The sequence below is a fragment of the Glycine max genome, chromosome 16 (assembly GCF_000004515.6).
Source record: "Glycine max cultivar Williams 82 chromosome 16, Glycine_max_v4.0, whole genome shotgun sequence".
Classification (NCBI taxonomy): Eukaryota; Viridiplantae; Streptophyta; class Magnoliopsida; order Fabales; family Fabaceae; genus Glycine; species Glycine max.
In genome coordinates this window covers 12,710,563-12,735,616 of record NC_038252.2, presented here as the reverse complement: position 1 = coordinate 12,735,616, position 25,054 = coordinate 12,710,563, and the positions used below count along the sequence as shown (strand labels likewise).

The 25,054-nt window shown below is 40.5% G+C and overlaps 1 protein-coding gene across 1 annotated transcript in view; it reads left to right on the top strand.

Annotated features, from left to right (window-relative positions):
* The window catches only part of LOC121173677 (uncharacterized), an 86,754-nt gene extending 62,744 nt beyond the window's left edge, over positions 1 to 24,010 (top strand). Inside the window, exons 2-6 of the mRNA XM_041010343.1 lie at positions 20,977 to 21,106; positions 23,443 to 23,489; positions 23,671 to 23,748; positions 23,831 to 23,901; positions 24,007 to 24,010. Of these exons, the coding sequence (XP_040866277.1) occupies positions 20,977 to 21,106; positions 23,443 to 23,489; positions 23,671 to 23,748; positions 23,831 to 23,901; positions 24,007 to 24,010 (330 nt within the window). The remainder of the gene's footprint in view (positions 1 to 20,976; positions 21,107 to 23,442; positions 23,490 to 23,670; positions 23,749 to 23,830; positions 23,902 to 24,006) is intronic.
* The last annotated feature ends 1,044 nt before the right edge of the window (positions 24,011 to 25,054 follow it).

Genomic DNA, 25,054 nt, shown 5'->3' with positions numbered 1-25,054 from the left:
TCTTTTTCATTTTTCTCCAACGCACACTTATGGTTCATACAAAAGTTTCTTTATATATACTCGTTCACACACAAAAGAATCCCTCTACACGAATTTTTTATAAAAACCCTTCTATGCACATTTTCCTTTTTCTTTATATACGCAGACATTTTATTCACTACACTTCTCTCTTTTTTATCATGATTTTGGTTCATTTTATTTTTAGGACAACGTTCCTAAATGAAAAAAAATTCTACGCGATTCCGGAATTTCTACAAACACTATTGACAACAACGAAACAAGTACTGACATAACAACTCAAATGATATGTATGTACAAAACAAAAGTCAGTCAAAACAAAACAAACGTTAGTCCCTCAGCTAAACAAAAGATAGCATACAAATGATAAATGATGGAACATACGAATTTGGGGATCCCACGATCATGTGGCTCCGCATGCCCCCAGACTCTTGGGTCATGGTAACAAAAGGTGGGGTGGTCGACAAAAGCAGGGCTTTTGTTCCTACGTATCCTCAATTTGTGATGAGGAACTCAGACCTACATAGTTCTTGACAACTGTGAGACTAAAAATAGTCTCGGTGTTTTCTTCACCAAAATGCGAACATGCTTTAGTAAAGAGACAAAACTTCCAACTGATCAGAGCAACATATGCTTTTTGGATGAAAAACAATGTGTCTATCGGGGAAGGAGAGTATGCCGATGAAATTTTCTCATAACCGTAAATGAGATTTTGGATGTTAGCATTTCATTTCTAAATGACCATTTAGAGGAAACACTGGGTCCAATAAAGATAGGAGAAAATCACTCAAAGTGTATCAATCTCACACAGGTAAGTGTTTTATCCTAATTCCGAACCATAGATATGTCATGACTTGATTTTGCAAATCATTTCCTATCAAATCAAAGATTACATGCGTGATCATGGATCAATAGGACTTATTTTGGGAATGGTTTTTAGGTGGGGAATTTGGCTTTGAGTGTTTTTGCCTTTTCCTTTTTTGTTTAGTGCATGGCGAGAAAGTCGCTAGCGCATAGGATTTTGGTTGGCAATCAAAGGGAGAGGGCCACTTTGGGTCGTGGTTTCCTTTCTTTTTGGTTTACTTGGTGACAATTCTGTATTGTTCAGATATTGTCTGGTCCAAAGACCTTTCTGCATATTTCTTCTGTTTTCTTCCGATCCTTGATCGAGAATTTTCCTTTCTTTTTTTTTGTGTCTTCTCCCTTTCTTGGATTGGGAATTTTCCTTCTCTTTGTGTTTTCTTCCGAGGGCAAGGATTGACATTCTCACCCTGGGTCAAGGTTTATGATAAGTTGGGATTTTGGCTCAAGGCTTGTAGAACGGCTGGTCACGATATATGTCAGGGTTTGGCCTGCAGTTCGGGGATAAAGGGGACGTCCCACATTATTTCCGTGATACACATGCAACAATGATGATTAGGAAATTTTATGCAAAACTGGTCATGCATGCACCTATGTGGATACTCAAGCATCAAGTTTTTTATGGTCATGTGACACTAGGGCTCAGGATTCATTTTCCCTATTTAAGTAAACCTGGTGTTTCCAAAATACGTTCTTTTATCAATTTGTGCATTCATTCGAGTCCATTTTGGGCGTCCGGGAAAATTTTCACAGCATTCACCCTTCAGGTGTATACACATTCTTTCAAAAACTAGTTATGATCAGCAAATTTTTTCAAAGAAAAGTTGGAAGTCGTCTCTTTTCAAAAGCATGTTGTTTTTTAGCTAGACAACTTTTTATTATTATTATTTTTCTTTCTATTTTTTTCTTATTCTTTTCTTGCTTGCTCTCTCTCTTTTTTCATGAGGTATTTTGCTACCTAAACATACGTATATTTTTGTGAGGTATTTTGCTACATACATGCGTGTCCAAGGTATCTTGCTACCTGAACATACATATATATGTTTTGTGAGATATTTTTGCTATATACATGCATATCCAAGGTATCTTGCTACCTAAACATACATATATATATTTTGTGAAGTATTTTTTGCTACATACATGCATATCCAAGGTATCCTTCTACCTAAACATACATATATATATTTTGTGAAGTATTTTTTGCTACATACATGCATATCCAAGGTATCTTTCTACCTAAACATATATATATATATATATATATAGTTTTTTTTGTGAGGTATGACTACCTTCCGAGCTTGTTCTTGTTTTATTTAAATTCCTAGGATCATGAGCAACTAGGTGTGTCCTACTATTACTTGAGAAACAAAGGTGATCAAACAAGCAGAGATTTAAAAGTTACTAGGTTGCCTCCTAGTAGCGCTTCTTTAACGTCTTGAGCTGGACGCTTGATGGCTTGTCGATCACGGACCTAGTACTTTGCTTACCTTTGGCTCTGGACTTGGTCGCCTATTGCTCAGCCATGGGTCGTAAGCAATGCTCTAACCTTTTTGTGGATGATCTGAGGTGAACTCTAGAGGTGATAGCGGTGCGTCTGTTGCCCGCTGCTGGCCATCCCCAGGCTGCTGTGGTGTTTCGCCTTGCGCCTGCCTGGAGACGCAGTACTTCTTGATGAAAGCTCGATTAGTAGGGGGCCTGATGCCCTTGCTGGAGGTGACAGGTACTCTGTAGAACTGACAGAGACATGTAATTAGAGCTTGACAACTCCAAGACCCTATTGGACTTCTTCGGGTCCACTGGGTGTCTTGCAGGCGCGATCCCTGCAAATAATAGATGAAATCAGAAATCAGTTGAGCGATGTGCATACTTACCTATGATGATGTGACCTTGCCGGGGGGAACGGGCACCCTGTAGGACTACAGAGGCCCGTAACCATAGCTGGAAACCCCAGGGCCCGGTTGGACTTCTCCGGGTCCACTGGGTGTCTTTGTGGGTGCGATTCCTGCAAACAATAGATGGTATCAGAAATCAGTTGAACCATATGTATACTTACCTATGTCACGATGACATGACCTCGCTGGGGGAACGGGCACCCTATAGGACTGACAGAGGCCCGTAACCAGAGCTGGAAACCCCAGGGCCCTGTTGGACTTCTTCGGGCCCACTGGGCGTCTTGTAGGCGCGATCCCTGCAAACAATAGATGACATCAAAAATCAATTGAACCATGTGCATACTTACCTATGTCATGATGGCACAGACCAACCGATACATCTGCAGGGGGAGATTGGCATTGTGGTCGTCGGGCAGAATGTTACTAAATAGCAACGTCATCCATATCCATGTAAAAGTGGTCATGTTGGTGCGCATGATCCACACTCATCTTTTTGCAGCGGCACGGGTGAAATCTTGCCCCGGTATGCATAGTAGATGCGTGATAGCCTCCCTCTCTGGATGTGCTCGCACAGTTGGTCGCCCTCCAATATCAGGGGGTAGCCCAGGAACCGTTGAAAGGAAACCGTGGCCCCCGTAACCGGGAGCGCAAGTCTCGGTTAAGCATCTAAGGGCAAAGGACCTTATATTCTTTTAAGGTGTGGGTATGGAGCACACTGAAAATGAGGACGCATAGCCCTCTAAAGGCCAGGGCGTGCAGCCCTCTGCAGGCGAGGATGTGCAGTACTCTGATGGCGAGGGCATATGGTCCTCTAAAGGTGATAGGTACTAGTACCCAAGGGTCCACCTTTATGAGAAAACAAGCGATCGGCCCATCGAGGGGGCCGGTCATCAAACAAGATTGGACACGAGATGTAGGAAATCTATGCAGTTAACATGATATTTAGGGATGCAGACGCATGCAACCTTTGTTGTGAAATTTGGTAACGCTGACCTCATATGAAACAATGCAATGCAATGGAAAGTTGTACAATGTTCATGACATTCTTTCCCTATTTTGTGATTTTGATTTTGATTTAATCTTTTTGGAAAACACAGATTGACTATCCTTTTGAAAAAGGTGATAATTCATGCAACCTTATCCTATCTTTTGTAAATCTCTCCGGGAACTCCCTCAGAGTGTATGTTCTGTTTGATTTAGTCACTTGACCATTTTGGAGTGACGGGAATGGAATCGTTTGACATTTAATCAATCTATTTAAATTCCAGGGCTTGTCTCCCTTTTTTTTCTTGTTTAAAAACATTGACGGGTGAGAACTTTTGATCTGCCCCTATGTTCACTTGAGGCTCCTGCACGATGTCACTCATTGCCCCAGTGTAAGGCTTTGAGGTACCAATTGTTATCTTTCGTCATGGCCTTGTAGCTGGGAACCTATTGGGTAAAAACTTCTAATCTACCCCTAGGTTCGCTTGAGGTTTTTGCATGGTACCTTTCATTGCCCCAGTGTAAGGCTTTGAGGTACCAATTGTTGTCTTTCGTCATGACCTTGTAGTTGGGAACCTATTGGGTGAGAACTTCTAATTTGCCCCTAGGTTCGTTTGAGGTTTATGCATGGTGCCTTTCATTGCCCCAGTGTAGGGCTTAGAGGTACCAATTGTTGTCTTGTTTTCACAACCTCGTAGTGAGGAAGAATGAAAGAAGCAATTGATTCTTGCAAAAAGAATTTTCCAAGGACGAGAAATAGTTGAAGGATTTTTCAGTTGATGGATTTAAGTCAAATGACTCCTATGTAGAAGCAAGATGTTTTGATGTCTTGATGATGCTAAAGGATCAAGTGCTTCTAAGTTTTATTCAAGACAAGAATCCAAGAAAATCAAGATATATGATCAAGTTGATTTCTAGAATCTTTAGGAAGAAGTTTCCAAATTGAAAAAACAAAAGGTTTGACCAAAGAATTCTATCATTTCAAATTGAGATTTGCTCTATGGTAATTGATTACCAGCAACTGAAAAATGTTTATAACAGTCACTAGATATTTGAATTCAAAATTTATAACGTGTAATTGATTACACATGGACGGTAATTGATTACCAGCAGTTTATTGAACGTTTTAATTCAAATTTTTAAAACCTGTAATCAATTACATAAGTCTTGTAATTGATTACCAGAGGGGATTTTCAGAATATAATTTCCAAGAGTCACATATGTTCAAATGGTTTATGAATGGCCATCAAAGGTCTATTTATATGTGACTTGGAAACACGAATTTAAAGAGAGCTTTTATTGCCCAAAAAGTTTCATCCTCTCAAAAGATTAAGAGAGTTTTTTTGAACTGAAATGTCTTATCCCCTCAAAAAGATTCCTTGGTCAACCACTTGCATATTCAATAAGGAATTTTGATTGATCTTCATTGTACAATCTATCTCTTTTAAGAGAGATTTCTTCTTCTCTTCTTCTTATTTCTGAAAAGGGATTAAGAGACCGTGGGTCTCTTGTTGTAGAGGATTCCTGAACACAAGGGAAGGGTTGTTCCTGTGTGCATTGTTAATCCGAAAAGAGAGAGTGAAAGTTTAATTGGGGCATATTCTTTGTATCTTAATTCAACCCCCTTTTTCATAAGGTAACTGAGGCCATTTGTCCAACATCCTATTCTTGATAACTCACTTCTCTTTAAAAGACAGACTTTCCAGAATGATAAAATGAGGTCACATGAACGTCTTGAAAACACAGTCAATCAAACGCTTTTTTTTATTATTTTGAAACTTATTTGTTTTGAACTTTACACGTTGTTTTATGGCAGCCCCACCAACGTGCAAGACGAGTAATCTCTGATTGAATGGTCACAGGTCGCTTGAGCAAATAGACCAATGGCTTGCACCCAATTTCGGTGAAAGTTGAAAATCCTGATGAGTCATTAGAGACATCTAACAACAGCTTTCAAAATTGCCCCATGTGTGGCATCTCTTGTCAATGTCGGGATTTACACGCGATTCTCCTCAAATTTCAGCCAGCCCGCATCAATTAGACCTTGCACCTTACGCTTCAGGCCCCTACAATGCTCAATGGAATGCCCCGGGGATTCTCCATGACAAGCACACGTTGCGTTGGAGTCGTATTCTCGGAGAAATGAAGGTTGATGAACCTTGGTTGGGGTTATGGCTACCATTGAATTATCAAGTAGATATGGGAGCAAGTCAGCATAGGACACTAGAATTGGGGTGAATTCTAAGGCTTTCTAGCTGCAAAATTCATTTCTTGGTTGGTGTTTTGGTTTACGCTAAAGGTGGTGTTTGTCATTGGAAGTGCGGTAGGTAGGCTTTGTGGTTGATTTTAGGGATGGCCTTTGTGGATAACTGGGCGGTGGGTAAGGAGAAGGTTTGTTATTGGCTGAGTAATGACATTGTTGGGTTGGTGGGAAACTTGGCTGTATTGGAATGGCAGTCACAGCACAGGCTTCTCCTTCATCCTCACCCTCTTCATTTGCCCCAGTTTTCTCATTCGTCCAAGCAGGATGACTAAATTTGCCTTTTTTCAGACCCACATCGATCCTTTCACTGGCAAAGACCAAATCCGCAAAGCTTTGAAGGTGCGTAGTCCACCATCTTTTCATTGTAGAATACTGGTAATGTGTCTACTATCATTATCATTTTTTCTCCGTCATTGAGGTGCCAGTTGAGCTGCCAGGTTCTTCACCTTTGGGCGCATTCTTTGAAACATCCATGCCCCCTTTTTTGCACATATTTTGTAGTTGCATCCTATCCAAATCCATTATACCGACACTGCCTAACGAAGGCAACCATTAGGTCCTCCCAGGAATGGACTCGGGAAGGTTCCAAGTTAGTGTACCAGGTAACAACTACCCCAGTAAGACTTTCTCGAAAGGACTGTATCAACAATTCCTCATCTTTTGCGTATGCCCCCATCTTCCGACAATACATCTTTAGATGGTTCTTGGGGCAAGTAATCCCCTTGTACTTGTCAAAGTCCAGCACCTTGAACTTGAGAGGGGTGATGATATTGGGTATTGGGAACAACTCTTTTAGGTTAGCAAAGGAATAATCTTCACCTCTGTCATACCTTAATTTCGTCCGGGGACCTTTGCTTGATGACATGCTACTTTTGTTTGGTCCTTGTGAGGTGCTTGGCACCCATCATTAGGCAGTTTGTGAAGTTCCGGGATATGCCGGAAATCAAAAGAAAGTATTGATGCACAATCTGTAAGGTTCCGTGACACACCGGAAATAAAAATGGAAGCATCGTTGCACAATTAGTGAGGTTCCGTAACATTCCGTAAGCCAAAAAGGGGATGATTATGTAATCCGCAAGGTTCCGCAACATTACGGAAAGAAAACAAGTATCGTTACGAAATTTGTAAGTTTCCGTAACTTTACGAAAAAAAGAATCACCAAAAAAAAGGCAAGGGGTGTACTTAGTAAAAATGGGGGTGCAAATAGAAACCAGGCCCACTTGGGCCCTTCAGAAGATTCCTCCAGAAGGTTGTTGCTTCTGGAGGAAGCAACCCTGCTCGCCTGGGCGAGCTGGGTGGCAAGCTTTTCCCCCAATTTTCTATAAATACGGGGAGAAGTGAAGTGAAAAAAGGTTCAGCCCCTTAGGCACTTCTCTCTCTTTCGAATTTGCTTGGAAAAATTGTTTCCGTGAAGAAAATCCAAGCCGAGGCGCTTCCGAAACGTTTTCGTAACGTTTCCGTAAGGAATTTCACGAAGGTTTCGACCGTTCTTCGACGTTCTTCATTCATTCTTCATCGTTCTTCGATCTTCAACGGGTAAGTACCTCGAACCAAGCTTTTTCGATTCATTCTATGTACCCGTGGTGGTCCACATTGTGTTTCGTGTATTTTTATTCTCGTTTCGTTTACTTTTTATACCCCCTTTTGACGTGCTTAAGCCATTTTATTTAAGTCATTTCTCGCTTAACCTAAAAATAAAATAAATTTCCACCGATCGTTTGAATTGTATTATCCGTTAACTTCGGTTAAAATGAATTCCGACCGTTCGGTCGTGCCGTAACCACGTTGGAAATCAAAAAAGAGGTAAAAAATGATATAATAATAATAAAAAAATACCTTTTAGTAAAATAAAGCGAAAAATCAATTGGACGTTTTCTCTTTGGGATTTCTCATTCTTGATTGAATTGACTAATAACTAAAGTGAAACTAAGGCTAAAATCAACTCGCCTAGTCAAGCTCGTCCATAAAAATAGGTTTTTGAAGTTTATCATTTCAATTTCTTACTAAGTAAAATGGATCATTTTCAAGGTCCAACGCCTTAAAATGATCACCTTTTAGATAAAAAAAGAATCACTCGATATGAAAGAACTACGTAGGTCTGATTTTCTCATCCCAATTGAGGAATACGTAGGAGCAAAGGGAAACACCCTTGTCGACCACAAAAAGAGAAAAAAATATATAAAAAGGGTATAAAGGATATAAAGACATAAAAAGGGAACGTAAAAATTAAAGTCATGTTTGCACATTCGATTAAAGGTTGCCGTCCCTTGGGACGGACGTGTGGGGTGCTAACACCTTCCCCGTGCGTAAATACAACTCCCGAGCCTTTCACTTAAAAGTTTGTAGATCGCGTCTTTTCCAGTTTTTCCGACGTTTTCCTCAAATAAACGTTGGTGGTGACTCCGCGCGTATTCCTTTCGTGGAACACGCATCCCGCGAGTCACGCGTCGCCCTCCCGCCGAAGGGTAGGTTGCGACAACCTCCTTCAATGGCCCTGAGCCTTTCCTCTAGATGATCCAGCTTTCCCATTTCTGCCATATCATGAGGGTTTTTACTTGTCGTGGAATGCAAGAGGTGTAGTTGTGGGTGATACTGAGGGCCCTCCAAAGTGTTTTGTAGGGGTATACCACCAACTGCTTGCCCTTCAGTGGCATATCCGAGCCAAGGCTCGAAGTCGGCTAGATTGTGATGGGGAATTTCATGTGTCTCCCCCACGGTTTAAGAGACATGTGCATGATCAGTTTGGGGTTGCTGGCTCTCAATGGGTATAGGAGTGGAGTTATTGACATTCTTATCGGGAGTGTACGCCACATTGGGTGGCGTATAGTTGATAGGCAAGCCATATGGCGGGAAGGCATGCTTGTTTTGACTTTGCGCATAATGGGGGCCGCCCGTACTTCCCAAATCTTTGCCTACCATAGCTGAGGTTGGATGATTCATTTGCTTGAGGCCCGATAGGGACTTCGGGTTCACCTTAGCAACAATGCTGGTAGCGGCAACTGCAACCGCATTGGCTTCCATTATCTTCTTCATGCTCATCATGGCCTCCATCATTGCGGCCATTTGCTCTTTCATGGCCTCCATGTCGGCCTTCATCTTCTCTTGTACCTCCTCTACTTCACCCATTACTCTAGCTCAGTTGAGGTTCGGTGAGGGCACCATAAAGCATGTTTTTATTTTCTTTTTTATAACAAAGATTAAGTTTTTCTTTTTCAAGGAAAGAATGCAATGAGCAATGCAACCAATGAATAACATGGATGTATGCGAATGATGCACAGTTGAAGTATTGCGAATTTTACGCAGGATATGGGGTTGAATCAATTTAGATTTTCAACATGGTCCAATGACATCTTCGTCAAGTTGAAACTGGAAGAAACAAGGACATTAACAGTCCTAAATGTGTTTGGCAGTAGACGAAGCAGCGATGAACCCGATCCATCTTCTGCCCCAATTTTTTGCAAGATGGTTACTTCCATGCTTCAACTTCATTTGATGAACTTTTTCGTAAAAGCACGAGCTTGGTTCAACCCCATAACCCAGGAAATGGCAATTTTGATCGTCAATACTTCATCAAAAATTCATAGGGATGAAAGACTCGAGAATACGCATGCTACGCATGGAAAATGTAATTATGAGATTGAGATGCCCGAAGAGACATCCTTTCTTAATTAACCACGCATTAGGTACCATGCTCAATCATTTTGTTTTGTTGTTTGTGTGTTTTTTTTTTTAATTTTAGAAATGGGTTTATGATCCCAACATGGTTGGCTCATGGTACCTAACACATGCAATGCAGCGTGAATTTTCGCGCTTTCTTTTTGTTTTTGTCTTGCAAGGGAAAACGCCAGGGTCACGCATGAGCAAACATGAAAACAATTAGTATGCAATTTGTAGATCAAAAAAGTCTGTTGAACACATATGCATGATGACGCAAAGACTCATAAAATGTGACGCTGGAATATGATAACGAACAAATGTAGGAACGATATGTTCATTATGATGCCATGAAGAGATGCTTATGCGATGCATGATATGAATGCATTTACGAACACGAGAGCCCGAAAAATCATCTCTCCTTACTTGCGCATTTTGGGGCGCAGTGCCCCATGTGTGCAGTTAAGAAGACGATATGGATCTTCCGGCTTCCCATGACAAAAGACGAGACCCACATACAACGGATGTGTGACAGTATGATGCAGATGCGCATGCATGAAATGGAAAGAAAACAACACAAAGGGGTAATTCACACATACGAGACTGCAGAGATCCAACTTTAATGCTACGTTTTGGGCATGATGGCGCCTCAACGTAGTATTAAAAAGGTTACGTATTACTCTAAAGAAACCAAACATCACTAGCAAAACTATAAACTAGTGCTATTTACCAAAAAATGCATGAGAACGAATGGCACGGAGCGTGTTTGCTCTTTGCCCCTATTTGGGAACCTATATGACAATATCTAGGGGTCTCTAATAACTACTCCCCAACAATTCATAACTCACACGACTGTTTTCTAGAGGTATCATCACTCAAGATAATAATATTGTGGCGGTATGGAATACCAGCGACAACACATTATAAAGAGAGAAAGCTCTAGACAAAGTTTCACTATTATCAAGCAAGTCGGAGACCTAGCATGATGATAGATTCACCTCCACTCCTTAAATTCCCATGAACCCGGGTATAGGGCCCCTTTTTTACTCAAACCCGTGGGTGCTTAGAATGCAGTGCAAAGAATGCGAAATAGACAACAGTTATTTACATTTTACACAGTTCAACAAATGCACACACGAAGTTTCACAAATCCACAATTCCTTAAAATAGGCCTAACTCACAAAAATAGTCCCCAGTGGAGTCGCCAACTGTCGCAACGTGCCCTTCGCAGGCGAGCGAAGGCGAGGCTCACGGGTGCGCTTTCCAAAGGAGGAAAGATGCGCGGAGTCGCCACCAACGTTTATTTGTGGAAAACATCGGGAAAACCGAAGGAAACCAGTCGAAAATGAAAATTCTAAGTTCGGGAGTTGTATTTACGTTTGAGGAAGGTATTAGCACCTCTTACATTTGTCTCAAAGGACAACAGCCTATTTTTCAGAATTGTGGAAATTGTGTTATCTTTACTTTTAGTTCTTTTTATTTTTTGAGGTCGACAAAAGCGGGGCTCTTGCTCCTACGTACCCTCCATCGAAGAGGAAATCAGACCTACGTAGTTCTTTCTTAAGGGTGAATCACACAAATTATTTTTACTTGAAAGGTGATCATTTAAAGGTGTTGGACCTTAAAAAATGATCCATTTACTTGATAAGGAAAACTGAGATGATAAACTTTCAAACCCTTTTTTAGTGACTTTTTTGTGGACGAGCTTGACTAGGCGAGTTGATTTTAGCCTTAGTTTCACTTTAGTTATTAGTCAATTCGATTAAGAATGAAAAATCCCAAAGAGAAAACGTCCGATTGATTTTTTCACTTCATTTTACTAAAAGGTATTTTTTGGATTATTATATTCTTATTTTACCTCTTTTTTTATTTCCAACATGGTTACGGCACGACCGAACGGTCGGAATTCATCTTAACCGAAATTAACGGATGATACAATTCAAACGATCGGTGGAAATTTATTTTATTTTTAGATTAGGCGAGAAAACGGCTTAAATAAACGGTTAAAGCACGTTAAAAACGAAAGAAAAGAAAACTGAAAGTAAATGAAATTAAAGTGAAAGTACACAAAACAAGAAATGAATTGAAAGTCTCGGATTCGAAAACTAACCCGTTGAAGAACGAAGAACGAACGAAGAACGGATGAAGAACGATGAAGAACGACGAAGAACGATGAAGAATTTCCATAGAATCGCTTACGGAAGCGTTACGGAAGCACTTCGACTCGATTTTTCTTCACGAAAACGTGTTTTATCCCAAAATAGCCGAAATGCATAGCCAAAGGGGTCTTGAACCTTTTGAAACAGCTCCCCCCCTCCCCTATTTATAGAAACAAAGGGAGGTGCTTGCCGCCCAGAGACTTAATGAAGAAGATTTCTAAGCGCACCCGAATTACTAAGTTCACCCCCCTTTTCGTATTTTACGGAAAAGTTACGGAAGCCTTACAGAAGTGTTTTCGAATTTGATTTTCATCTTTTTTCTCTTCCTTTTCACCAATGTTAAGGGGAATATGCTTACCCAAGGTTTTCGGAAATTTTACCGAAGTATTACGAAAGCCACGGAAGCCCCGGAAACCATTTTTCAAAAACGTGGAGGAGCTTGCCGCCCAGTTGCTTCCTCCTTAAGCAACCCAACTTTCAAAATGTTCCGGAAGGGCCTAGATTTGAATTGCTATTTACACCCCTATCTTGGTAAGTTCACCCCCTTTACCTATTTTGGTGATTCTTTTTCCGTAACGTTACAAAACTTTACGAATTTCGTAACGATACTTATTTTCTTTCCGTAAGGTTACGGATCCTTATGGATCATGTATTTACTTTTTTTTAGCTTTCGAAGAAGTTAGTGAAACTCACGGATTGCGTAACAACACCTCCTTTTGGTTTCCGCCACATTACGGAATTTCACGGATCGCGTAAGCCTGCTTCCTTTTGATATCCGGCATGTCTCGGGACTTCACATATTGTGAAACAAAGGATGCCAAGTATCTCAAAGCGGCCGATCAAAGGTTGCATATTATCAAGTAATAATCCCCGGACGAAATTAGGGTATGACAGAGACACATGAATTGATTACCTAGCGTTGTTCATGCATCCTCCACCATCGAGTTTAGAGCCCCACGAATTGATTGCCTAGCGCTGTTCGTCTATCATCCACCCTCAAATCTTATCCGGAGCCCCACGAATTGATTGGCTAGCACTGTTCGTCTATTCTCCACCCTCAAATCTTATTCGGAGACCCATGAATTAATTGCCTAGCGCTGTTCATGCATCCTCCCCCATTGAGTCTGGAGCCCAACGAATTGATTCCCTAGCACTGTTAGTCTATCCTCCACCATCATATCTTATTCGGAGCCCCATGAATTGATTGTCATTCATGCATCCTCCACCATCGAGTCTAGAGCCCCACGAATTGATTGCCTAGCGCTGTTCGTCTATCCTCCACCCTCAAATCTTATTCGGAGACCCATGAATTGATTGCCTAGCGCTGTTCATGCGTCCTCCACCATCGAGTCTGGAGCCCCACGACTTGATTGCCTAGCGCTGTTCTTCTATCCTCCACCCTCAAATCTTATTTGGAGCCCCATGAATTGATTGTCATTCATGCATCCTCCACCATCGAGTCTGGATCCCCACGAATTGATTTCCTAGCGTTGTTCGTCTATCCTCCACCCTCAAATCTTATTTGGAGACCCACGAATTGATTGCCTAGCGTTGTTCATGCATCCTCCACCATCGAGTCTGGAGCCCCACGAATTGATTTCCTAGCACTGTTCGTCTATCCTCCACCCTCAAATCAAATTCGGAGACCCATGAATTAATTGCCTAGCGCTGTTCATGCATCCTCCACCATCGAGTCAGGAGCCCCACGAATTGTTTGCCTAGCGCTGTTCGTCTATCCTCCACCCTCAAATCTTATTCGGAGACCCATGAGCTGATTGCCTAGCGCTGTTCATGCGTCCTCCACCATCGAGTCTGGAGCCCCACGAATTGATTGCCTAGCGCTGTTCTTCTATCCTCCACCCTCAAATGTTATTTGGAGCCCATGAATTGATTGTCATTCATGCATCCTCCACCATCGAGTCTGGATCCCCATGAATTGATTTCCTAGCGCTGTTCGTCTATCCTCCACCCCCAAATCTTATTTGGAGACCCATGAATTGATTGCCTAGCGTTGTTCATGCATCCTCCACCATCGGGTCTGGAGCCCCACGAATTGATTGCCTAGCGTTGTTCGTCTATCCTCCACCCTCAAATCTTATTCGGAGCCCCATGAATTGATTGTCATTCATGCATCCTCAACCATCGAGTCTGGAGCCCCACGAATTGATTTCCTAGCACTGTTCGTCTATCCTCCACCCTCAAATCTAATTTGGAGACCCATGAATTAATTGCCTAGCGCTGTTCATGCATCCTCCACCATCGAGTCAGGAGCCCCACGAATTGTTTGCCTAGCGCTGTTCGTCTATCCTCCACCCTCAAATCTTATTCGGAGACCCATGAACTGATTGCCTAGCACTATTCATGCGTCCTCCACCATCGAGTCTGGAGCCCCACGAATTGATTGCCTAGCACTGTTCGTTTATCTGCCACCCTCAAATCTTATTCGGAGACCCATGAATTGATTGCCTAGCGCTGTTCATGTGTCCTACACCATCGAGTCTGGAACCCCACGAATTCATTGCCTAGCGCTGTTCTTCTATCCTCCACCCTCAAATCTTATTTGGAGCCCCATGAATTGATTGTCATTCATGCATCCTCCACCATCGAGTCATGATCCCCCCGAATTGATTTCCTAGCACTGTTCGTCTATCCTCCACCCTCAAATCTTATTTAGAGACCCATGAATTGATTGCCTAGCGTTGTTCGTGCATCCTCCACCATCGAGTCTGAAGCCCCACGAATTGATTGCCTATCACTGTTCGTCTATCCGCCACCCTCAAATCTTATTCGGAGCCCCATGAATTGATTGTCATTCATGCATCCTCCACCATCGAGTCTGGAGCCCCACGAATTGATTGCCTAGCGCTGTTCGTCTATCCTCCACCCTCAATTCTTATTCGGAGACCCACGAGCTGATTGCCTAGCGCTGTTCATGCGTCCTCCACCATCGAGTCTGGAGACCCATGAATTGATTGCCTAGTGCTATTCGTCTATTCTCCACCCTCAAATCTTTTTCAGAAGCCTATGAATTGATTGTCGTTCATGCATCCTCCACCATCGAGTCTGGAGCTTCACGAGTTGATTGCCTAGCGCTGTTCGTCTATCCTCCACCCTCAAATCTTATTTGGAGACCCATGAATTGATTGCCTAGCATTGTTCATGCATCCTCCGCCATCGAGTCTGGAGCCCCACGAATTGATTGCCTAGCACTGTTCGTCTATCCTCCACCCTCAAATCTTATTCAGAGTCCCATGAATTGATTGTCATTCATGCATCCTCCACCATCGAGTCGGGAGCCCCACGAATTGATTGCCTAGCGTTGTTCGTCTATCCTCCACCCTCAAATCTTATCCGTAGCCCCATGAATTGCTTGTCATTCATGCATCCTCCACCATCGATTCTGGAGCCCCACGAATTGATTGCCTAGCACTGTTTGTCTATCCTCCACCCTCAAATCTTATTCGGAGACCCATGAATTTATTGCCTAGCGTTGTTCATGCATCCTCCACCATCGAGTCTGGAGCCCCACGAATTGATTCCCTGGCACTGTTCGTGTATCCTCCACCCTCAAATCTTATTCGGAGCCCCATGAATTGATTGTCATTCATGCATCCTCCATTATCGAGTTTGGAGCCCCACGAATTGATTGCCTAGCGCTGTTCGTCTATCCTCCACCCTCAAATCTTATTTGTAGACCCATGAATTGATTGCCTAGCGCTGTTCATGCGTCCTCCACCATCGAGTCTGGAGCCCCACGAATTGATTACCTAGCTCTGTTCTTTTATCCTCGACCCTCAATTCTTATTTGGAGCCCCATGAATTTATTGTCATTCATGCATCCTCCACTATCGAGTCTGGATTCCCATGAATTGATTTCCTAGCGCTTTTCGTCTATCCTCAACCCTCAAATCTTATTTGGAGACAAATGAATTGATTGCCTAGTGTTGTTCATGCATCTTCCACCATCGAACCTGGAGCCCCACGAATTGATTGCCTAGCGCTGTTCGTCTATCCTCCACCCTCAAATCTTATTCGGAGCCCCATGAATTGATTGTCATTCGTGCATACTCCACCATCGAGTCTGCAGCCCCACGAATTGATTTCCTAGCACTGTTCGTCTATCCTCCACCCTCAAATCTTATTTGGAGACCCAAAAATGATTGCCTAGCGTTGTTCATGCATCCTCCACCATCGAGTATGGAGCCCAACGAATTGATTTCCTATCACTTTTCGTCTATCCGCCACCCTCAAATCTTATTCGGAGCCCCATGAATTGATTGTCATTCATGCATCCTCCACGATCGAGTCTGGAGCCCCACGAATTGATTGCCTAGCGCTGTTCATCTATCCTCCACCCTCAAATCTTATTCGGAGACCCATGAACTGATTGCCTAGCGCTGTTCATGCGTCCTCCACCATCGAGTCTGTAGCCCCACGAATTGATTGCCTAGTGATGTTCGTCTATACTCCACCCTCAAATCTTTTTCAGAGCCCCATGAATTGATTGTTATTCATGCATCCTCCACCATCGAGTCTGGAGCCCCACGGATTGATTGCCTAGCCCAGTTCGTCTATCCTCCACCCTCAAATCTTATTTGGAGACCCATGAATTGATTGCCTAGCGTTGTTCATGCATCCTCCGCCATCGAGTCTGGAGCCCCACGAATTGATTGCCTAGTGATGTTCGTCTATAATCCACCCTCAAATCTTTTTCAGAGCCCCATGAATTGATTGTTCTTCATGCATCCTCCACCATCGAGTCTGGAGCCCCACGAATTGATTGCCTAACGTTGTTCGTCTATCCTCCACCCTCAAATCTTATCCGGAGCCCCATGAATTGCTTGTCATTCATGCATCCTCCACCATCGAGTCTGGAGCCCCACGAATTGATTGCCTAGCTCTGTTCTTTTATGCTCCACCCTCAAATCTTATTTGGAGCCCCATGAATTTATTGTCATTCATGCATCCTCCACTATCGAGTCTGGATTCCCACGAATTGATTTCCTAGCGCTTTTCGTCTATCCTCCACCCTCAAATCTTATTTGGAGACCCATGAATTGATTTCCTATCGTTGTTCATGCATCCTCCACCATCGAGTCTGGAGCCCCACGAATTGATTGCCTAGCGCTGTTCGTCTATCCTCCACCCTCAAATCTTATTCGAAGCCCCATGAATTGATTGTCATTCGTGCATCCTCCACCATCGAGTCTGGAGCCCCACGAATTGATTGCCTAGCGCTGTTTGTCTATGCTCCACCCTCAAATCTTAACCGGAGCCCCATGAATTGATTGTCATTCATGCATCTTCCACCATCGAGTTTGGAGCCCCACGAATTGATTGCCTTGCGCATTTTGTGTATCCTCCAGCATCCTATTCAGAGCCCCTTGAATTGATTGCCTAGCGCTGTTCATGCGTCCTCCGTCATCAAGCACAAAGCCTCCTGTGACTGGGAAATATGGTTTTTTGTTATTTTCCCGATTGGTTCCTTCGCCAAACATGTGTATATGTGTATATTATGTTATTGGTGTTTTTGTTGTGTGTGTTTGTTTTGTGTTGTGCAGAGAAAGAAAAGGAGAGACGGAAGTCGTCATAGAGTAATCACGGAAAGGGCGAAGACGGACGAAATCAGTGTTTTATCTTTGCTTTATCTCCGATAAAAGGTAAGTAAAGAGGGGCAACTGTCATACCCTAATTTCGTCCGGGGACTATTGTTTGATGGCATGCAACCTTTTGTTGACCACTTCGAGGTATTTGGCACCCTTTGTTGCACAATACGTGAAGTTCCAAGACATGCCGGAAATCAAAAGGAAGCATTGTTACGCAATTCGTGAAATTCCGTAACATACCGGAAATCAAAGGGAAGTATTGTTACGCAATCCGTGAGTTTCCGTAACATTCCGAAAGCTAAAAAAGAAGTAATTACATGACCCGTAAGGTTCCGTAACCTTACGGAAAGAAAACAAGTATCGTTACGAAATTCGTAAAGTTTCGTAATGTTACGGAAAAAGAATCACCAAAAAAGCAAAGGGGTGTATTTAGTAAAACAAGGGTGCAAATAGCAACCAGGCCAACTTGGGCCTTCGAGGATGTTCCTCCAGAAGGCAACGCTTCTGGAGAAAGCAACCTGGCTCGCTTGGGCGAGCTGGGTGGCAAGCTCCTCCCCTATTTTCCTATAAATAGAGGGAGGAGTGAAGGTGAAAGGGGTTCAGCCCTTCTGGTACTTTGGGATCACTTAAAATTAGTGAGAAAAATAGTTTCCGTGAAGAAAATCCAAGTCGAGGCGCTTCCATAACGTTTCCGTGGGTGATTTCGCGATGATTTTCAACCGTTCTTCGTCGTTCTTCGTCGTTCTTCGGTCTTCAACCGGTAAGTTCCCGAAATCGAACTTTTCAATTCATTCTATGTACCCTTGGTGGTGCCCATTTGTTTCGCGTAATTTTATTCTTGTTTCATTTACTTTTCGTACCCCCTTTTGACGTGCTTTAGTCATTTACTTAAGTCATTTTCTTGCCTAATAAAAAAATAAAATAAATTTTCACCGATCATTTGATTTGTAATATTCGTTAATTTCGGTTAAAATGAAATCTGACCGTTTGGTCATGCCGTAACCACGGTGGAAACCAAAAAGAGGTAAAATAATAATATAATAATCAAAAAATATATTTTAGTAAAATAAACCAAAAAAATCAAATCGGACGTTTCTCTTTGGGATTTCTCTTTCTTAATTGAATTGACTAATAACTAAAGTGAAACTAAGGCTAAAATCAACTCGCAAAGTCAAGCTCATCCGCAAAAAATCACTAAAAAAGATTTTAAGGTTCGATACCTCAGTTTTTCTCACCAAGTGAAAATGGGTCATTTTAAGGTCCAACGCCTTAAAAGGACCTCATTCCAAGTAAAAAGAATTGCTTGATTCGCTCTTTTGAAAGAACTACGTAGGTCTGATTTCCTCTTCGATGGAGGTTACGTAGGAGCAAGAGCCCTGCTTTTGTCGACCTCAAAAATTAAAAAGAAATAAAAGTTTAAATACATAATTTCACACAATTCTAATTTAAGGTTGTTATCCTTTGGGATAAACGTGAGAGGTGCTAATACCTTCCTCAAACGTAAATACAACTCCCGAATCTGGAATATTCTTCATGACCGGTTTCCTTCAGTTTTTCTGACATTTTCCACAAATAAACGTTGGTGGCGACTCCGCGCATTTTCCTCTTTTGGGAGACGCACCCGTGAGCCTTGCCTCGCTCGCCCGCAAAAGGGTAGGTTGTGACACAAGGTTATTGGAAATCTCAAGAACCGGTGGTTGCTTGGGGACTGGACGTAGGCACGGGATGTGGCCGAACCAGTATAAATCTTGTGTTTGTCTTCTTCTTCCCTACACTCTTTATCTTTCCGCTGTGTACTTTTTATTTCTGCTTTACTTTTGTCTAAGTTATTGTTTTTGTTCTCTACTTTCTCATAACTTAGTAGTAAAGCCTAATTGAATCTAGTAATATTAAGAAGGATAAATTTTTAATTAGTCAAGACACGTTCATAATTAATTCAATCCCCCCTTCTTAATCATTCCAAGGCCACTTGATCCAACAAATTATTCATTTTTCTACATGTGAATCGACACTGATTTATTTGTGGCATTCAAGTAAGCAAAGTTCCTTCAAAGTCTAGACAAAGCAGGAGACGAAAAGCTTCGACCATCAAAGTCAATACGGAGAAGGCTTTTGAAACTGTAGCTAGTCTCTCCAAGGTTCTAGTTCTTCAGAAAGAAATAGAGGAAATAGTTATATTTCTTCACTACCTTCTATATATTTTTTGACATACTTCTTGGTTTCTCAAATGAATATTTTCTATGTATTAGTATGTCCCAATCTGATGTAAGCTCCATTGGAGCTTGAAGGCCTAGGATCTTCTTCATCAATGGAGTCCATTGCTTCTTGAAGATCAATGGTAGTGGAATGGAGAAGGAAGAAAGATGATTGGAGACGCCACCTCAAGGAGAAGATGAGTCAAGAACAAGTTCACCACCATAGTGATGTAAGCTCCATTGGAGCTTGTCGGCCTAGGATCTTCTTCATCAATGGATTCCTTTGCTTCTTAGAAGATGAATGGCAACGGAATGGAGAAGGAAGAGAGAGAGGAGACGCCACTTCAAGGAGAAGATGAGTCTAGAAGAAGCTCACCACCATATGAGGCCATGGATAAGAGCTTGGAGGAAGAAGGAGATAAATGAAGGGAGAGGAAGAGAAGAGCATGAAATTTTGTGCTCTAAGTGTCAAACAAAATTGGAGGGAAATTTGAATTTCTATTCAAATTTCACTTGAATTTGAAATTGAATTTGTGGAGACAACTTTTGGAGCCAAAATTTCACTAATTATGATTAGTGAATTTTAGCTATGGTTCAACCCACTAATCCAAGATCATGTCCAAGATTCTCCACCAAGTGTGCTTAGGTGTCATGAGGCATGTAAAACATGAAGTACATGCACAAAGTGTTACTATATGATGTGGCAATGGGTGTAGCAAGAAAATGCTCACCTCCCCCTCTAAAATTTAATTGGATTGGGCTTCTCCCAATTCAATTAAATTTATTTCCAACCACACACATCAAATATTCACTTAATGCATGTGAAATTACAAAACTACCCCTAATACAAAAAACTAGTCTAGGTTCCCTAAAAATACAAGGCCCAAAAATAATGAAACCTTAATCTAATATGTACAAAGATAAGTGGGCTCATACTTAGCCCATGGGCCCGAAATCTACCCTAAGGCTCATGAGAACCCTATGGCCTTTTCTTGCATCTCTGGCCCAATCTTCTTGGAGTCTTCTATCAAATGCCCTTGTGGGATAGGATTGCATCACAATCCAAAAGTACCTTCCTCATTCTCAATTTCCTGATAAACCATCAAACCCATCACCATTAGATGTATTTTGCATGGCACATTGGCTTAGTAAGTTTTATTTTCGATTGCCATCCCTTAATGATGTTTTTCCTTTCAAGATACAGGCGTAGTAGATATCTTATTTTTCCAAGAGCAAGAAGTTGATAGTGATCAAGATGGGGTATGTTCATAACTTATTCTTCAAATAAAGAGACATCTAGTTTTCAATAACTATCATTTTCTCAAATTTGATTTCTACATGTAGGATCCCAATGTGACTTCCAAGACCCCTATTGATATTGTCCTTGAAGAAATTGAGGTAAGAAAAGAAGTTGAAGTTGAAGCTATGGAAGAGGAAGTCCCTCCTCAGGAACAACTCGTCGAATTGGATCAAGGTAGCAAAAATGAATTGCTTAGATTCTTTAATTTTTTCAAGAGCTTGACATTATGCCTTTTGACAAGTATTTGGACCTAAAACATATTATTTCAGTTGGGGAAGCGAAATTCCTGCCCATGATTGGTCAGTTACTTCATGTTTGAAATGTTAGTGGTATGTGGGTGAAGGCAATTTACATAGTTATTCTTATACATGAATAAACACTTTTTCGTTTATACTAAGATATTTGAAAGAAAGTTGTTCGAATAGGTACAAAAAATTGATGTTCTCAATAGTTCGAACATGCATTTTTTAAGGGGCATTTGTTAAGGGTGTTATAAAATTTTCTTAAGTATAGAAATCAAATGGATTGGGAGAATATGATACTGAGGTTATGTTCAAGATAGCAATCAAAAAAGACTTGGAAGGGTTCAATTCAATTATGAATTGAAGACAAAGGACTTAGAAAATGAAGATTATCTTTAAGGACAAGTTAGTGAAGTTGTATGTTGCTCGAAAAGCTGAAGAAAATCATTCATTGAAGGTATGTTGTTTCAGTCCATTGCTCGAAGGCAATTATCAATAGTTTTTGGTAGAAAGGGTGAAGATACAGATGTCAACATCATGGGCAATTGGTTTGAATAAGTTGTACACGTGTACGAATCATGTAAGTCAACCGTTGAGTCGAATTAGGCTACTAATAGGCACAATAGTCATTTTTCCTTGATTAGAAAAAACCTCTACACCAACACGTCCTACAAGGAAAATTACTACTAGTTACAAGTATTATGTGTATGTTTGAACCCATTAATTTATGAAATTTACAATTCCTGTAATTGTTTTCTTTTGATTCAATTTACATTTCATGCAATTATTTTTTACTACATTTCTTCTCCAAACTTTATACTCTTTCGAATCTCCATTTCTTCTCTAAACTCAGACTCAATTACTTTTTTGTTATTTATTTTTTTGCAACTTTTATCGTACAAGGAAAATTACTACTAGTTACAAGGATTATGTATATGTTCGAACCCATTCATTTATGTGCAATATACAATTCCTATAATTACTTTCTTTTGATTCAATTTACATTTCACTCAATTCTTTTTTACTACATTTCTTCTCCAAACTTTATACTCTTTCAAATCTCCATTTCTTCTCTAAACTTAGACTCAATTACTTTTTTGTTATTTATTTTTCTGCAACTTTTATCTTATTTCGTACTTTGCTTTCAGTTTACATTTTGAACATTTTGCAATTCTATCAATTTAAACCTTGTTTGTTTTTTGATTTTTTTTTTGTTAAACTCTATTACATTATAAGTTCATTATTTTCTTTGATTTCTTGTTCTATTTCATCAATCAATTTGCCTATTTCGACCTATATAAATATTGTTTTGTTATTAAAACTACAAAATTATAAGAAGATCATAAATTTAATTCAAATAAAGATATACTTTCAAATTACATCGTATTTGATCAATACTTATTAAAAAAAACATTGATTTTATAAAGTTTAATTATCAATATGAATACTTTCGATGATAATACGATAATTTGTGACTGTGTTGAATTTCCATATCAATTTGATTAATCTTATAATTCCTTTAGTTGAATGTCATATTGATTAATTACTAGTTTAACCTAAAAGAACTCATAATTGTGATTCGATATTAGTGAATAAAATAAATTATCACTACTAAAAAAAGGTTTTCTACATCGCTCAATTAACATCGGTTATTGCAAAAACCGATGTTAATGAAAGCGCGGTGGCATTTTTGTAAATAATTGGAGTTACTTAACATCGGTTTTATAAAAACCGATGTTAACTACTTAATGTTAGCATCGGTTATTTAAATAACCGATGTTAACATGATGTTAAGATGAATATGTTAACATCGATTTTGTCAAAACCGATGTTAACTTCATAGTGTTAACATTGGTTTTGACAAAACCGATGTTAAGGAGTTGAAGTGAACCTCACTTTTTTTGAGAAACCAATGTTACCTTGTTGATGTTAACATCGGTTTCTAGAAAACCGATGTTAACAGATTCATCTTAACATCGGTTATCCTTAAGAAACCGATGTTGTTATGTTAATAAGTTAAAATGTGTTGAAATTTCACAACTCGCGCGCTCGAAAACCCTACTGCACTCTCTCTTCTCTTTCTCCTCCCACCTGAAATCTGTCGGAAACCGCCCGGTCGACACCCACATTGCCCCACATTGATTTCAATACTGTCGGAAACCGCTCGCTGGAACCCACAGAACCCCCTATTGAAGAAAAGTCAAAGAAAAGCCTAGACTGCTATTGGAACTGTGGGTCGAAGAAAACCCTACACTGCTCTTGGAACAGTCGTGGGTGCTCAAAGGTCAAAGCTTTCTACGCTGCCAGTTAACAAGGTATGAGCTCTACCTTAGTTTGTTGCTCTTCTTAGTAAGTTCTTAATCAGTGCAGTGGGATTGTTGGAAGGTTCTTATCAAATTATTGGGTCATTTTGTCCACTTGGCTAACCATATAAAAGTATCAATAAGAATTGTAATGTGGGGTTTCATTTTGTTGTGGTAGTTGATTGTGCTTTAGGTCGTTTTCAAGCTTGACGAGAGTTACACGCCAAGCAAAGTTTCCATCCGTGCCAGTGATGGTTTTCACAACTTGAAGGTAAATTTTTATTTTATTGGTTTGGGTTTGATTGAGATGATTATGGTTAATTATTTGGTGTTGACTTTGGGAACATTTTTAGGAGATTAAGACCGTGGAACTCGTGAAGCCAACTGGGTGGGTTTATCTATCCTTGTCTGGAGCTGATCCTAGGTAAGTACAATGTTCTTTCTATTTTGCCATCTGAGAATTTGTTTATTGACTGTTCTGCTATCGTGTGATTTTGGTCTCTTTTGCTCAATTATGCTGTGTCTGTAGTTGATTGTGGATTGTGTTTGTTTTTAATGGGAGAAACTACAGTAACAATAGTTTATTTTATAGGGAATGTGAAGAAACAAATCCTGCTACTATATAAATTTTCGTTTCATGATATGAAGTATGACTATAAGAGAGCTATGTGGGAGAATGTGAGAAATGTTGTGTGGAAATAACATATTCTCTTCACTCTAACTTGTTGAACTTGGAACTTACTGCGGCTGTGAGATACTGTGTGTTGGGTTGGTTTAAGTTTGTATCTAGTTTTTCTTGTTTGGAGGCCTGGATTTTTGTTTTGAACCAAATTTTGTCTGCATGTTTTGGTAGATTTCTAGCATAGACTGAAAATGAATTAGTATACTTTTCTTCATTTTTTTCTATAAAAATATAGTGATGTTCATATTAATTGAATGATTTGCTTTCACTGGAAAAGATTGTGATATCTTTTTCTTCCAGTGTCTAAAATTAAGTGGTTACAGGTATTATAGAATACCCCTCTCATCCCTAATAATTTATTTGTAATTTGTAAAAACACAATGCTTGAAAAAACTTTTTGGTTTTCTATTGGCATGAAACTATTACTAGACTTTACAGTGGAAGGTGTGATTGCTCTTATTTGTCCCTTCTTTAGGGTCACTTATTCTAGCAAAGTATGGAATGTCTGCCTACAACCCATTGTTCTTAAAGGCCTGCAATGTCATCATTGTTCTTCTCTATAAGCTTGTTTTCACAGCAATGTGTCTTTCATATGGCTTTGAATAGGAATAGCACTAATCTCTTCCATGAAAGCCACTGCTACTCCATCCTCATAGTCAAATAGGTGCCTCCTCCACTTCAGATCCCAGCTCCAAGTATTCTGAGAAAAGCTGCCCATCCTGGAAATAAGATCATTTTGCTGCTTGCTAATCAGAAAAAGCTGATTATATGTCTGCTGAAGGTTGCAGTCCTCCCCCAGCCAATTATCTTTCCAAAACCTAATTTTTTCCCCACATCCAACCTTCCATCCCATATTTTGATGGATAGTACTGAAGTCATTGTGCTGATTTAACTT